Source organism: Amblyomma americanum, chromosome 1 (assembly GCF_052857255.1).
Source record: "Amblyomma americanum isolate KBUSLIRL-KWMA chromosome 1, ASM5285725v1, whole genome shotgun sequence".
NCBI classification, from domain to species: domain Eukaryota; kingdom Metazoa; phylum Arthropoda; class Arachnida; order Ixodida; family Ixodidae; genus Amblyomma; species Amblyomma americanum.
The window spans coordinates 205,218,941-205,232,569 of NC_135497.1; the positions used below are offsets into that span (position 1 = coordinate 205,218,941).

General features: G+C 42.9%; 1 protein-coding gene across 1 annotated transcript in view; it reads right to left on the bottom strand.

Moving 5' to 3' along the window:
* Positions 1-7,942, bottom strand: part of LOC144114527 (integrator complex subunit 8-like) — a 96,883-nt gene extending 88,941 nt beyond the window's left edge. The window contains exons 1-5 of the mRNA XM_077648332.1: positions 7,717-7,942; positions 7,083-7,223; positions 3,235-3,340; positions 2,495-2,689; positions 531-591 (exon numbers count right to left, since the gene is read on the bottom strand). Coding sequence (XP_077504458.1) covers positions 531-591; positions 2,495-2,689; positions 3,235-3,340; positions 7,083-7,223; positions 7,717-7,837 — 624 coding nt within the window. The 5' untranslated portion in view covers positions 7,838-7,942. The remainder of the gene's footprint in view (positions 1-530; positions 592-2,494; positions 2,690-3,234; positions 3,341-7,082; positions 7,224-7,716) is intronic.
* Between the last annotated feature and the right edge of the window lie 5,687 nt (positions 7,943-13,629).

The window sequence follows — 13,629 nt, forward strand, 5'->3', positions numbered from 1 at the left end:
AAGCATATTCCAGAACTGTTTTCTGGAATTGACTACTTTTCTTTCAAATTACTGATTCACAACAATAACCCAAAATATTTGCATTTAAAGCTGAATAAATACTTCAAGTAAATCACACCAAGACTGCTAGTTTTCTGTGGTAAGGAAGGAGTTAAGAGGTCCCAACCTAAAAAACAGGAACAGTACCTGGTGAAACAAAGCAGGGCAAAATGGGACGGTACTCATAACGAAGCTTTCGGTACTTAGGAGTAACAGAAGGCGAGCTCTCCAGAAAGTTAAATCGTTCAGCCCTTTATAACGATGTAAAGTCCCCTACTTAGCAGGTTTTTCATACACTGTTAAATGAATGCTTGGCAAATACCAGCCACTGGGCAACAGACCTAGACAATCTAGCCTAAATTCAGGGTCAACTGAAGAAGACAAAGTAATTTATTTAAGCATTTTTTTCTCGTCATCTGACCCTTTTGTGGTTAAGAAGTTTGCTTCAAAGGACCTATCAAGACTGCACTAAACAAAAAGAGTTCCCCCACCTTTTTTGTTATCGCATCAGCCATTTCTGGAGTCACCACTGTTGGATCCACCTGCCCAGGGCTAAAAAAATGAAAAAGAAACTTTTCTTCAGCAGGCAACAGGCCATAATGATTGTGCTTCAGAGTGCAGTGAAGAAAACAAGAGCAGCAAACCTTGAACCAATTCTAAGGTCTAAGCACAGTTAGGAAATGTGTACTTATTCTGTACAAAAGTGCACCAAGATAATCTAAACTAAAATACAAGTTTATAACCCTTCCTGCAGTTTTCTCAAATGACCTCAATTGGCAGAGCTGCTTCACCAGTTAACAGGAAGGTTTAATTAACATAACCTCCATGTGCACCATTACAGAAATAAAGGACTGCCACGTGCATTCAGGCAAAATGAGAATGCAGAAAAATAAACGTGGACTTGAGACATTTTTTCCACAAGGGTTGAAAATTATCCATTGTTTGCATGCATATTTGCAATGTGATACTTTCACATATGAGTGCTCTGTGATTTTGCATCTCATGGCATAACCTTTTTTGTTCTAGTATCAGTTTCAACACTATACAATTGCAGCATTTTCATCTTTTTCCTGACATACACATATTTTGTGAATAACTTTCCACGTAAAGAAACCTGCAACTTTTTTTCCGAAGCCCTGCTGACATATATTGCTGTAACCCACAAATACGGTACAACACACAGTGAACAAGGGAGGGGAGAGCCCCCCTCTCTACTATGGACTCCAAAATAAGGTATAAGATATACAAGTCACAGCATGGCATGCTCATAATTTTGGTGGCTATGTTCCTACATAGGTCTTTCGGGAAAAACACTTCACTTTTAGCGGCCAGAGTCTGTTTCATTGAGAGGTTGCAAGCAAAGCTAAATGCTCTTTGGCTGCTGCTGCCTCCCTGGAGAGCCTGTCGTCCCAACCAATCTTTTGCACCTGCCACCTGTGACCGTCAACAGCGTCCTGTAGAACTGTATATCACCCCAATCAAAAAGTCAAGTAATATATCCAGTTATGTAAACATTGCTTCAAACAGCATCAAATGTCTCGCATACAGGCCTCTAAAGTACCACTGTGCAACTTCCCACACATGGCTGGTTCCAGCTCCTTTTGATGTTCACGTAAACAACTACATTCATTAATGTTTCAGTACATGAGGGCACATAAAATATATGAACTAAAAAAAAAACATGATATTACAAAATATGTCGAAATGCCGGAAACAAACATTATGCTCAAAATGCATAATGCATTATGTTCTCATTGTTTTGACAGTTTCGTGCTAATTCAAACATGCCACTGCCAAAGACTCATTTCAATGATCAGAGTCTTAAACTTCCACAAAATAATAAAGAAATTTTAAGCCAGGAAAAACTGCTGCTAGGTAAATGGATGACTGCAGATGCATCATGCAAAAAAAAAAGAACTGTGACAGGTACAAAAATATTGATGAATTGCTTGTGAGAAAGTGAAAAGTTTGAGTCCAAACCAAGTCACTTTTAAATGCACTGGAAACAAAATAGACCAGCCAAAATATTGAAAGAAGTTTTAAAAGATCAGAAGCAGACAGTGTCACAGTGAGCATAATCACAAGCATACTGAATTCGCTTCAAAATGCCAATAGTCTACTAATGAAATCTTAGCATGAGAAGGCTCTTGACTGTGTATCTCTCATGCCAACCTCAGAGGATGTGAGCGAAAAGACATGGTCACACTGAGCTATGTGAGGAACAGTTCAAGGATTAATATTATAGTTGAAACTGGTGAGCGAATCCAGCAGTAATACATTATAAGCCAGCAGCTGTGCACAGAAGGTTAGCCAATGCACAAGTAAGGTGAAATAAATAATACAGCAGCAGCTCGATTCACAGGAAGCACCATGCTTAACAGGAGATCTAACCAGATGAAGTTAAACGATATATACTAAACATTGATGTCTAGAGCCCTATTGCAGCTAAACTTACAGCTGAACAGCAATTCCTTTGGAGCTCTTAACAGGCACCGAAGAACGCATCAGTGTGTGCACCACCCAGCGGGACTTAATCATGCAGGCAAAAGCTGCATCTGGGTTGCTCAGTCTCTGCTCTTCATTCAAATCGGAGCAACCAGCTGCTTTCTGAAGTTCTGCAATCAATGTTTGCTGCATTGTCAACGGCAGTCTGAAAAAGAAATGAAAAAATACACAGTGAACAAGACAAAATAAAATGACGGTACATCACATGAAGAAGTTCCTTTCTGTTCCCAACAAAAAACAAATATGAAAAGAAATCTGAAAAATATTGCCCTTCCAAAGGAAGCTTCACTCACAAAAGAGTGATTCAGTGCTAGGACATTTATTTGCATTTAGTTGTCCATCCTTTTATTAGTGCTTGCATGTGCTTTCCTGTATATAGACCTTTCCAATGAGGGTTCCCTGGGCACTGCCATACTGCTCACTGGGTTGCTGTGGGCACCTGGCGCTAGTGTGGCAGAAACCGTAGCGGAGTCAGTTTGTAACAGCCAAGAGAGGAGGCATTTCGACTTCTCCCTCGCCCAATGGAAAAGGTTTATAATATGTAAACAATTTCTATTTCTTTCCTCTACTCTACCGCCTCCTGACACCTGTCTTTTACACCTTGTCTGTGCAAGCCTATGTACAGTGACGTCAAGGCTGGCACACATAATAAAGCTTGGTGAACACATCAAAGATGATGAGAAGCCTTACTTTTGTTCAAGGAGGTCCATGTTCCAGCCAAGAAAAGCTGCTGCTTTCAGAGCCAGCAGCTTCAGGGGCTGTGATTTTCGATTGCCTGGTTCTTCCTCAGGGGAGCCTGAAATCATGTGCACATGAACAGAGCAGCCTTAACCAATAACAGTTCAGCAATTTTTCTTTTGAGTGTGACATGCCTACTATTGCTATATGTGCCTATGTACAGAAAGCCACACTTTCAGCAAATATGTAGGAGGTTTACTGCTGCATAATCTTTTTGTTTTAACTATGTGAGTGTAGTGTAACTTGTTAACAACCAAACATCACACATGTGAACGGCTCAAGATTTAAAAAATGTGAATCTCTTGCAATGAAGAGTTCAGCTAAGTAGCAGGAAAAAATAATAAATGCATACTTAATAGCCTGAGACTATACCTGAATATACTTCACTAAACATACAAGTCCAAAATAACCTGAATAAAAATGCAAGCATGGAATTTCTAAGGGATATGTATGAACAGTAATTTTTAAAATTAAAATGAGCACAAATTACCATGGCACCAAGTTAAACATCAAGATGAACTGAATATTCTTGAAATCATTTTCGAATAGTTTTCAAGTACCAAAAATAATACTCATTCAGGGCGCTTCCAAGTACAAAATGACGAAGAGATGTTTTTAGTGAACAGTTGTTAGTTGCCCACTTGTCATGTGGTACCCTAAATGGCCATGGATCAATTAGAATACGGGCCAAGTTGATTATTAACAGAGCTAAGAATTATACATTTCATGTTTAGAAATATGGATATATTTTTTTTTCACCTTGCTGTCTGAAAACATCTTTTTTTTTTAAATAGTGCTTTTTTCACATCAGGCCTTAGCAGTAACTTTAAGTGATGGTCCCATTGTATACCTATACTCTGTTAACAAATCACCCTGACACAGTAGCCGATCGAAGTGAAAAACCAATAAAAAATATTAGTGGCCCAGACAATGTACTACCCGCTAAAAATGCAGACCCTCAAAACTTATGTCACATCTACACATAAGCTTTAGGTACAAAATAAGTATGGCACAATGTACAACGGCATTTTTCTGAATAATTTTCAGGTTAGCTGGACACAAAAACTGACTTGTCAAGTCATGCGTGCCTTGGCTTCTTGCACAGCACTGGACTTGACACTGGCTATGGTGAGGCCCACTAGACACCAGCTTGCGCACACTTGCACCGACCTTGTCCCTGCTCTCATCACTCCAATCCTCCTTGTCTCTTTACTCCACGATCCTCCGTACCGAATAACCAGTTAGAACAGTCCATTTTATGCCAACCTCTCTCCCTATCCCTTAAAAATTCAGTCTCTCTCTCTCTCTCTCCAGTTCAGCTACCACTGCCGGCCATTTGCTCCTGGTAGCACACTTCTACTCCTTTGACATGCTAATGTAGCATACAAGGCTTCACACAGTTTCACGACAGTTCTATGTTTGTTTGTTTGTTTTTTCACTTTGCCTGGGCCTATATTGCTCTTAGACCATATTCACAACCCCCAGTTACACTGTTCCTTAAGTGAGGGAATGAAGCAAATCTCATTTAGTTTTGACGACTGTATTGAAAACACTACAACCTTATGGCAGCTGGTCAATCAAAAATTACACGAAAATGTAATGCATTCTGAAGCAAAAGCAGAAAAAGAAGGAGCAGTGCCTGAATGCACCATTGCAAAACATGACTTGCATGGGCTTAAACAATCCGCCTACTAAAGGCAAGATGCATTCATTCACTCATTTAGTACACCTGCTGTCAAAAGTAAGTCAGGCTAGTCCATCTGAAAAAAGGAAAGGAGCATTTTTCCTTACTAAATACTGGCTGAGCTTGCCAACAAGCCTAGTTCCAGTTTTCCTTCGTGGGTGCCAGAGGAAAGAAGACTGAAATCTGGACTGAAATATTTTCAATGCTGGCAGCTGGCACCCGAATAAAAAGACACTTCCTATTCTGGCCAGTTGCCAGTTTTTGTGGTGGAATTTCACTCAAAGGAAACGCAAAGAACAAACATTTCAGGTTGGTTCTAAAGATTCCAAGAAATAATTCAACTTCAAAGCATGAGCAAGGGAAAGTAGCTGCTTGCGTTCAGAGCCATCCAGTGAAGAAATCTCATTGGGCAGATAAGGGATCCCTTATGTCCCAAGTATATGCAGACGACCTTCCACCTGCCTTTACGATTCCCATTCACTGCAGCACCATGCAAGGTTGATGCGGGAGGCAACACAAGCTGCATTGGTGACATGGGGGCTTTTCTGCACAACAGAAACCTACCTTTTATAGTCTAGTACAAGTTTTTGCTTTCGTAGTGTGCTTTTCAAATATATGGGTTGTTTTCAGATGGCTACACAGAAAACAGCACAAGAGACAGCAGCAAACTGGCCCACTTCACTTGGGCACTTGGCAAACTGGCCCACTTCAGAAGCTGGCTTGTTTTCATATCGTTCTTGGCCTTTCTTTCAAGTGTCCAGTGCAAAGTGCAATCAGCAAAACCAAAACAAAACAAAAGCTGTCTTTTTGGGAACACTTTTCAGAATCAAAACTATTAGGTCACTTATGCCATTGTGTAAGGCATGGGACATGGCCAGCAAAAGTTGCAGTGTTGACAAAAAGCACAGCTGCACCACATGTTGCAGAATGTGCTGCCAAAGCATCAGCGGCATGTAAGAAAAACGTTGTACTGACTGGCAGCGGCCGATGTCATAAACTGGTGAGTGAAATGGGAGGCCAAGATGTGGCTTTTGTGCGATTAAGAGTTTGCTGATACCAGTTAGATCTGGGCACGGAAGCTCACCACTTCCAATCTTTCTTTCTTTTTGTCCTGTATGTCTGCTCTAGTGCCTTTAACAAATGGCGGTACACATTCCCTGTTTCACCCTGCATAGGGTAACACAGTGACTATGGAAACTATTCACAAAATGGTTCTCAGTGAAGACAAATGACTGAAAATTTGGACATGGACACATATTTATTTGTTGCATTAGTAAAAGAATGAAAAATAACATCGCCCAGCCCACACTGCCTACGGCACATTGGGCTACGTGAACACATTAGACAGGCAGGGGCTACCTAAAAAGATTTAAATATAATAAGCCACATGGACAGACAGCACAGTGAAAATAAGCAATATTCAAGCATTCCACTGCTATAATTGTTTTTACTTTATTGTGCACAGCAGCCTAAAAGGCTGTGTCACCTTCAAACTCTGAACAAACTACAGGCAAAGGCTAAACTGCTCCTGAAAAGTCTAAACTACGAGTGTAATAGACTGAAAACCTACAAAATATTAGGACCATACATATAAAATTGAAAAAGTGTCCATTTATTGAGCTTGGACAACTGAATTCTCAAATTCTGATCAGTTATGTAAAATCTGCATACTCCCGCACACCCGCAATTTCTTGTCCTCAAGCAAGCAGTGAGCGTCAGCATAGCAAAGTACCAATTATGTTGGGCCATTCAACATTTCTGCAACATATACAGATAACAAGCACATAGGCAGTCAGTCACAAATTGCACAACAAGCAGGGAGTGATGAGAAGGATGATGACCACATAGAGCTGACCATTCTTGGTTCTGCCTAAGGGAAATTGGCCTTTTACTTAAGTTCAGTTTTGTGGCCACAAAGTATGCCACTTCGATTGGTTGACTGTGAAAAAAAAAAAAAAAATTATTCATAGCTGAAACCTAAACTGCAAAGTCTGCTTTCTAAGAACTTAGCTGGTTTCTGCAGTGACCAAATGGCTACAATAGGCAGAAAACATTTATATTGTGAGATGCCCTACATGCTTGCTTATTTCTTGATTTCACTGCAACTTAAAATTACCAGGCTCAATTGAAGTGCCATCCAAGCCGACTATGCCTTGAAGACCATTGCCTGGGGCCATGGCGCCTCCATTGGGTCCTTGGAGTGGTGGGTCGGTAGCATTTGCCAAAAACTGAATGACAAGTTCGAATGGGGATGGATCTGCGAAAAATGAGCACTGAATAACTATACATGCTCACCTAAAATCAAAGCATCCTTCCTTAAGACAAGGTTGCTAAAGTTTCTTTTTTTTCTGCATGCGACTCAAAATTACATCGAATGTGAAACTTGACCAAGTTTCCATATGCACCGAGACTTGCATTCAAGCAGTTTCAACTACCATTCAGCTTAACGGCAGTTATATATTTGTGTATTAAATAGCCAGCACGGAAATTCTTTCAGCAATCAGGGAACAAATGGCTACAGGAACTGCCGCCGATTCGGCCAGCACCTAACGAAAGTTCGGGCTTTGCACGCGACATAAAAGCATGACAGCTGACTCCAAGAACACGCGGTGGTTACAGCACTGAGCTCTGAACAGTGAAATCAAGCTGCAAAGTCATACTCGAGATTTACTTTTTGTAACAACAAACTGCCACCGGATAAACACTTATACGGCAAAAAAAACTAAGACAAAAAGATGAGTGGTGCAAACCTGGTTTCTCGCTAGAGAGGTGCTTCTCAAGCAAAGAATCATCAAGCAAAAAATCTAGCCAGGAAATAACATAGGAGTTGTTGGGTCTTGAGAATGGCAACGGGTCCTCACAAGTTTCCATATTAAAGCAGGAAGTGCAGCAGGAATTCGTAACAAAGACTTGCAAACTACGAGTCAAAACTGCTCGCGCTGAACGCACAATGCCGGCAAGCAGGGTTGCCAGGCCCCGAACTTAGAAAGGGAAATCTAGCAACCCGCCGCGGTGGCTCAGTTGGCTCAGTGCAATGCCTGAAGCATCTCCTCGATTTCAATGGCCCCAGAGATCGCCTCAACATTGTACAGAATGGCCGCTAGGAGGCAGAGAAGAAGGTTCCTAGTGGCACATCAACAGGACCAGATGGTATCCCGATTATGTTGATAAAGAAGTTAGGACCAAAATCCAAGCAAACATTAATACAGGTAGTGAACAAAATGATAGTGGATGAGAAAGTCCCCGATGAATGGCGATTAAGTAGAATGAACATGATATATAAGGGAAAGGGGGACAAAGCAGACGTAAGTAACTATCGCCCCATAACAGTGACATCTGTGGTTTACAGGGTGGTGATGCAAATTATAAAGGATAGACTGCAGGCTTGGGTGGAGAACGAGGGGGTGTTAGGGGAACTACAGAATGGGTTCCGGAAACAAAGGAGGTTGGAGGACAATCTATTTTCATTGACACAGTGTATAGAAATTGCTGAAAAGGAACATAGGCCCCTATTGCTAGCATTTCTGGATATTAGGGGAGCCTATGACAACGTTACTCAGGAGCATATGTGGGACATATTGGGCACATTGGATGTGGAAAATGGAGTAATTAATCTTTTAAAAGAAATATATAGAGGTAACAGAGTGCTCATAAAATGGGAAAAAAATGTATCAGGGCCTGTAGAGATACAGCGGGGGCTTAGACAAGGATGTCCTCTGTCCCCTTTGTTGTTCATGTTGTACCTGCAAGGTTTGGAAGCCAAGCTAGAGGGGAGCGGACTAGGCTTCAACCTATCTTTTTTCAAGCAAGGGGAATTGATTAAACAGACATTACCGGGACTAATATACGCGGACGATATAGTGATAATGGCTGACAACAAGGAAGACCTGCAGAAGTTGTTAGACATATGCAGTACAGAGGGAGATAGATTAGGCTTCAAGTATAGTAAGGAAAAATCTGCAGTCATGATATTTAATGAAGAGGGCGGCGAGCATAGAATACAGGAGTTCGTGTTAAAAGTAGTGAATGAGTACAAGTATCTTGGGGTGTGGATAAATAACAGTGTTGAGTATCTGACAGAGCATGAAAAATATGTAATGAATAAAGCTAGTAGGAATGCAGCTGTCATGAAAAATAGGGCACTGTGGAATTACAATAGGTATGAGGTGGTAAGAGGGATCTGGAAAGGGGTGATGGTCCCTAGCCTGACCTTCGGGAATGCGGTCCTGTGTATGAGGCCAGATGTTCAAGCAAGGCTGGAAATTAGGCAACGGGAAGTAGGGAGGTTAGCTTTGGGAGCACATGGCAATACACCAAATCAGGGGGTACAGGGGGACATGGGATGGGCGTCTTTCGAGAGCAGAGAGGCTAGCAGTAAGATAGCATTTGAGGAACGATTGAGAAGGATGGAGGAAAAGCGGTGGGCTAGGAAAGTTTTCAGATACCTGTATATAAAGAATGTTGACACGAAATGAAGAAAGCGAACTAGAAAATTGACAAGCAAATATCTGGACAGCAATAAGGGGGCAAATCAGCATTTATCGGTTAAGAAAAAGGTTAAAGGAACAGAGAGAGCTCTGTGGAAAACAGGGATGCTGACGAAATCGGCACTGGAAACATACCGGACCTTTAAACAGGAAATTGTCAAAGAAAATATCTATGATAATTGTAGGGGAAGTTCTTTGTTGTTTGAGGCCAGGACTGGAGTTTTGCGGACTAAGACGTATAGAGTCAGGTACCAGGAGATAGACACTTTGTGCATTGCGTGCGGAGAGGAGGAGGAAACGGCTGAACACTTGATACTCTTCTGTAAAGGGCTTCACCCTACAGTGGAAGGCAGCGGGGCTGACTTACCCAAGGCATTGGGGTTTAGGGATAGTGAAGGGAAAGTGGATTTTAAGAGGTTAGAAGTAACCAAGCGAAGGTTATCTGATTGGTGGCTAAAAGCAAGACAGGAGTAAGGTGGCTAGAGTGGGCAGGTGTGAAAACCGGCCGGGGAAGCTTGGCCCCGCAGCGCGCCGATGCCGTGTGGCGGCGCTGTCGGCAGAGGCGCGGAAAGGCGCGCAGCCGAAATGAGCGCATCGCGTAGGCTAAATTTTTACCACTGAGGCGAAATGAGCCCGTTTCGCTTACCGCGAGTTTTCTGCGAGTGTCAAAGAACGAATCTTTACCATAAAATAATTTTTCGTGAACTCGCATCCTTATTCCCATGAAATATGCTGCTTCACAAGCGCAGTTTGCATTGCGCAGCTGGACTGAAGCGCGTATTGTGCGTGCTCATTTCGAGACGATGCCCAGGATGTGAGCGACGCTGTAGTGGAAGGTTTCGGAATGATTTCAACCACCTGGGTTTCTTTAACGTGCACTGACTCTGTGCGGTGCGCCGCCATCGAAACGCAGCCGCTACGGCGAGAAGAGCATGTTGTAACGCGTGCCGTAGGACCTCGCAACTGCAGTCGCATTGGCTGAAAGCGCCCCAATAACAACAACAACAACAACAACAACAACAACAACAACAACAACAACAACAACAACAACAACAACAATAATATTAATAATAATAATAATAATAATAATTTGGGGGGAAAGGAATTGGCGTAGTACGTATCTGTCTCTATCGTTCGTCACCTGAACCGCGCCGTAATGGAAGGGGGAGTGAAAGAAGGCAGGAAGAAAGAGGTGCCGTAATGGAGGGCTCCGGAATAATTTCGACCACCGGGGATCTTTAACGTGCACTGACATCGCACAGCACACGGGCGCCTTTGCGTTTTACCTCCACAAAAACGCAGCCACCGCGGTCGGGTTCGAACCCGGGAACTCCGGATCAGTAGTCGAGCGCCGGCCCAACACACAAACCAGTTTTTGTCGCCGCTTGCGCGCCTGTAGCATGTATGCCATCTTGACGCTCATGTAAGCAATTTCCGACGATTCTAGACAGTGAAGCAACACATGTGGGCATGAAATTGTCGATTTACAACTGAAGGCCTCATTTCAACAAGCAGCAAACCAGAATTGGTTCCCCTCTGGGACCAGCTGACCCTCAAAACCAGAAGGCTTCCTTAATTCTGGGACCAGTAGATCCAAGCAAAACACCATTGGGTGCCCTACAGGGACCATTTCAACCAGCAGCAAACCAGGTCTATGGCTTCCTTCTGGGACCAGATGAAACCATTAGAAAGCAGAATCCTATTAATAAATTTTCACCTGGGGGGGGGAGAGACTTTTGCAGAATTTGATCTACAACACACAAGGGTTCAGTGTTTTCTGTTTCTTCTCACTATCCTCATACCCTTAATTAAGCAAGAACTGAATCCTTGTGAGGCAATAAAAACGTACACCTGATGCTGTCAGCGCACAGAATGCTCAGAACAACCAATTTTTGGCACATCACCAATTGACTGTAGAATCTCTGCCGCAGCTTCGGCATGCAAGAGCGTTCGGCTGAACGCAAGTTCGTTTTCCAGGACGTTGACAAGATCGTAAAATGAGACTGACGAATGTAAAAGGCCCCCAAGGTCCAACTCGTTAGTTGCCTCAGCTGGAAGTTTTTTGGGTATGTCGCCTTTATCACAGAGACATGCTGTTCTGCTGGGACTCCGGAAGTTTTTTTCGAGTGGCGGGCAGGTCTTGGAGTTTTTTAGTTCTTTGTCTGTTTATTCCATCTTTTATTTAAATGTTTAATTATTTTATTTCGTTTTGTTAATATTATCATATTACGCTGTTCAAAAGTGTATTTGTAATGTATATAAAACCTGAATTGAAATGGGCAACTTTACATATATATAAATATGTACAGATGAGGAGTGATAGACTGCATTAAAAAAGTTTCTCCATACTTTTTCAATGCTAGTAATCATGCTCATGAACACAGCTCAGTCAATTAACCATGTCTGCTGGGACATGATTGGTTTAAGTTACTGATATTAAACGTTTTAAGGCTGGGTATGAAGCGAACGAGCTCAGCCTCGCTGTGCTTTACATTATAACGTCCTGAAATTGAAGTGTTAGCCAGAAATCTGATCCGAGTGCAAGAAGTTGGAGACTTGAGGGAAGAGGGGGGGGGGGGGGGGCGCTGCCCCCTTTGGAGAAATACTGGGGGGCAACCGCCCCCCTCCCTCCTGTTCCGGAGTCCCTTGAGCTTCTGCAGGCTTCACAATGAGTTGTCAAAACACCCTTCTTAGCCACATAGCCTGCAATGCAATGTATCAGCCGCGCATCGCTGTGTCGCTCAGCATAGCTGTGATGGCCTACAGCCACTTCCACTTTTCCCGCAGCCACTTTTGCTGTTGAAGGCATCTCGCCCTCGCATAAAAAAACGCTGCTATAGACACTCCAATACAGGCGACGAAACGAACTGAACTGACTGAACTACAACGGCGTGTGCAAGGCCGACACGGCTGAGCTTACCGCGCCGCTAGCTGCAGCGCCGCATTCCCCCTGGCGGCATCGGTGCGCAGAGGTGTCAGGCGCGGCCGAGGGAAAGCGCCGCGATCTTTACACCTCCCCGGTCTAGCCACCCTAACAGGAGTAAAATTTCACAAGACATGGCTAGGTACTGGCTTGAGCCACCGCCCGATGTAAAGGGTTCAGCCGTATCCATCCATCCATCCATCCATCCATCCAAGGATGGGTACACGGATGGGTACACGGATTCGACAGGAAGCATGCTGCAGGACATGTGTGACAGACATGATTTAGTTGTATGCAACAGCACCGAGAAGTGTGAAGGGCTCATAACATGGGAGGCGGGGAGTCTGCACTCGACGATAGATTATGCACTAATGTCACAGAGGATGTATAATAGATTAGGGGTAATGAGCATAGATGAAGATGGTTCCAGAAGTCTAGGTAGTGACCACAAGCATATCAAATTGAGCTTCAGAAGAAAAAGCAATGTAGGACTAAAGCAAGATGAACAATCAGGGGGGAATTTTTACTCAGAAAAGCAATTGGAAGCAGCAGCCAAACAAATCGAGAAAGTAATTTTTGAGGATAGTGAAACAGAATGGACTTATACCAAATTAACTCGATTACTGGAGCTAGAGCTAGCTAAGGTGCGAGTAAAGCTAAAAGGGAAAAGATGCAAACCCAAGAGTTGGTGGGATGAGGAGGTCAAGAGGGCAATAGAAAAGCGCCAGGAAGCGTCCAGGGAACACAGATATTCCAAGAAGAGGGGGGAACCAACACCCGAAGTAGACAGAAAATGGGATACCTTCATAAAGTGTAGAAGGGACGCATCCTATTTGATTAATGAGAAAATTAGAAGAAAGGGTGCCCAATGGATGTCAAAAGTAAATAAAAAGGATAGAAAGGCAGCCCAAAAATTCTGGAAACATCTAAATGCAATGAGTAATAAAACTAGGCTAGAACAAAGGTTTATTGTTACATATGGGGGTATTCGATCGACTAGAAGGGGATGAAGCAATAAAACACATAGGAACAAGGATGACGGAAAAATTTATACAGCAAAGCACGTGGTACATAATTTATCGAAGGAGGATAGACCGGCTACAGCAATAGCTTCACTTGAGCAAGGAGAGTGGGAAAGGGCAGAGAAGAAGGTTCCTAGTGGCACATCAACAGGACCAGATGGTATCCCGATTATGTTGATAAAGAAGTTAGGACCAAAATCCAAGCAAACATTAATACAGGTAGTGAACAAA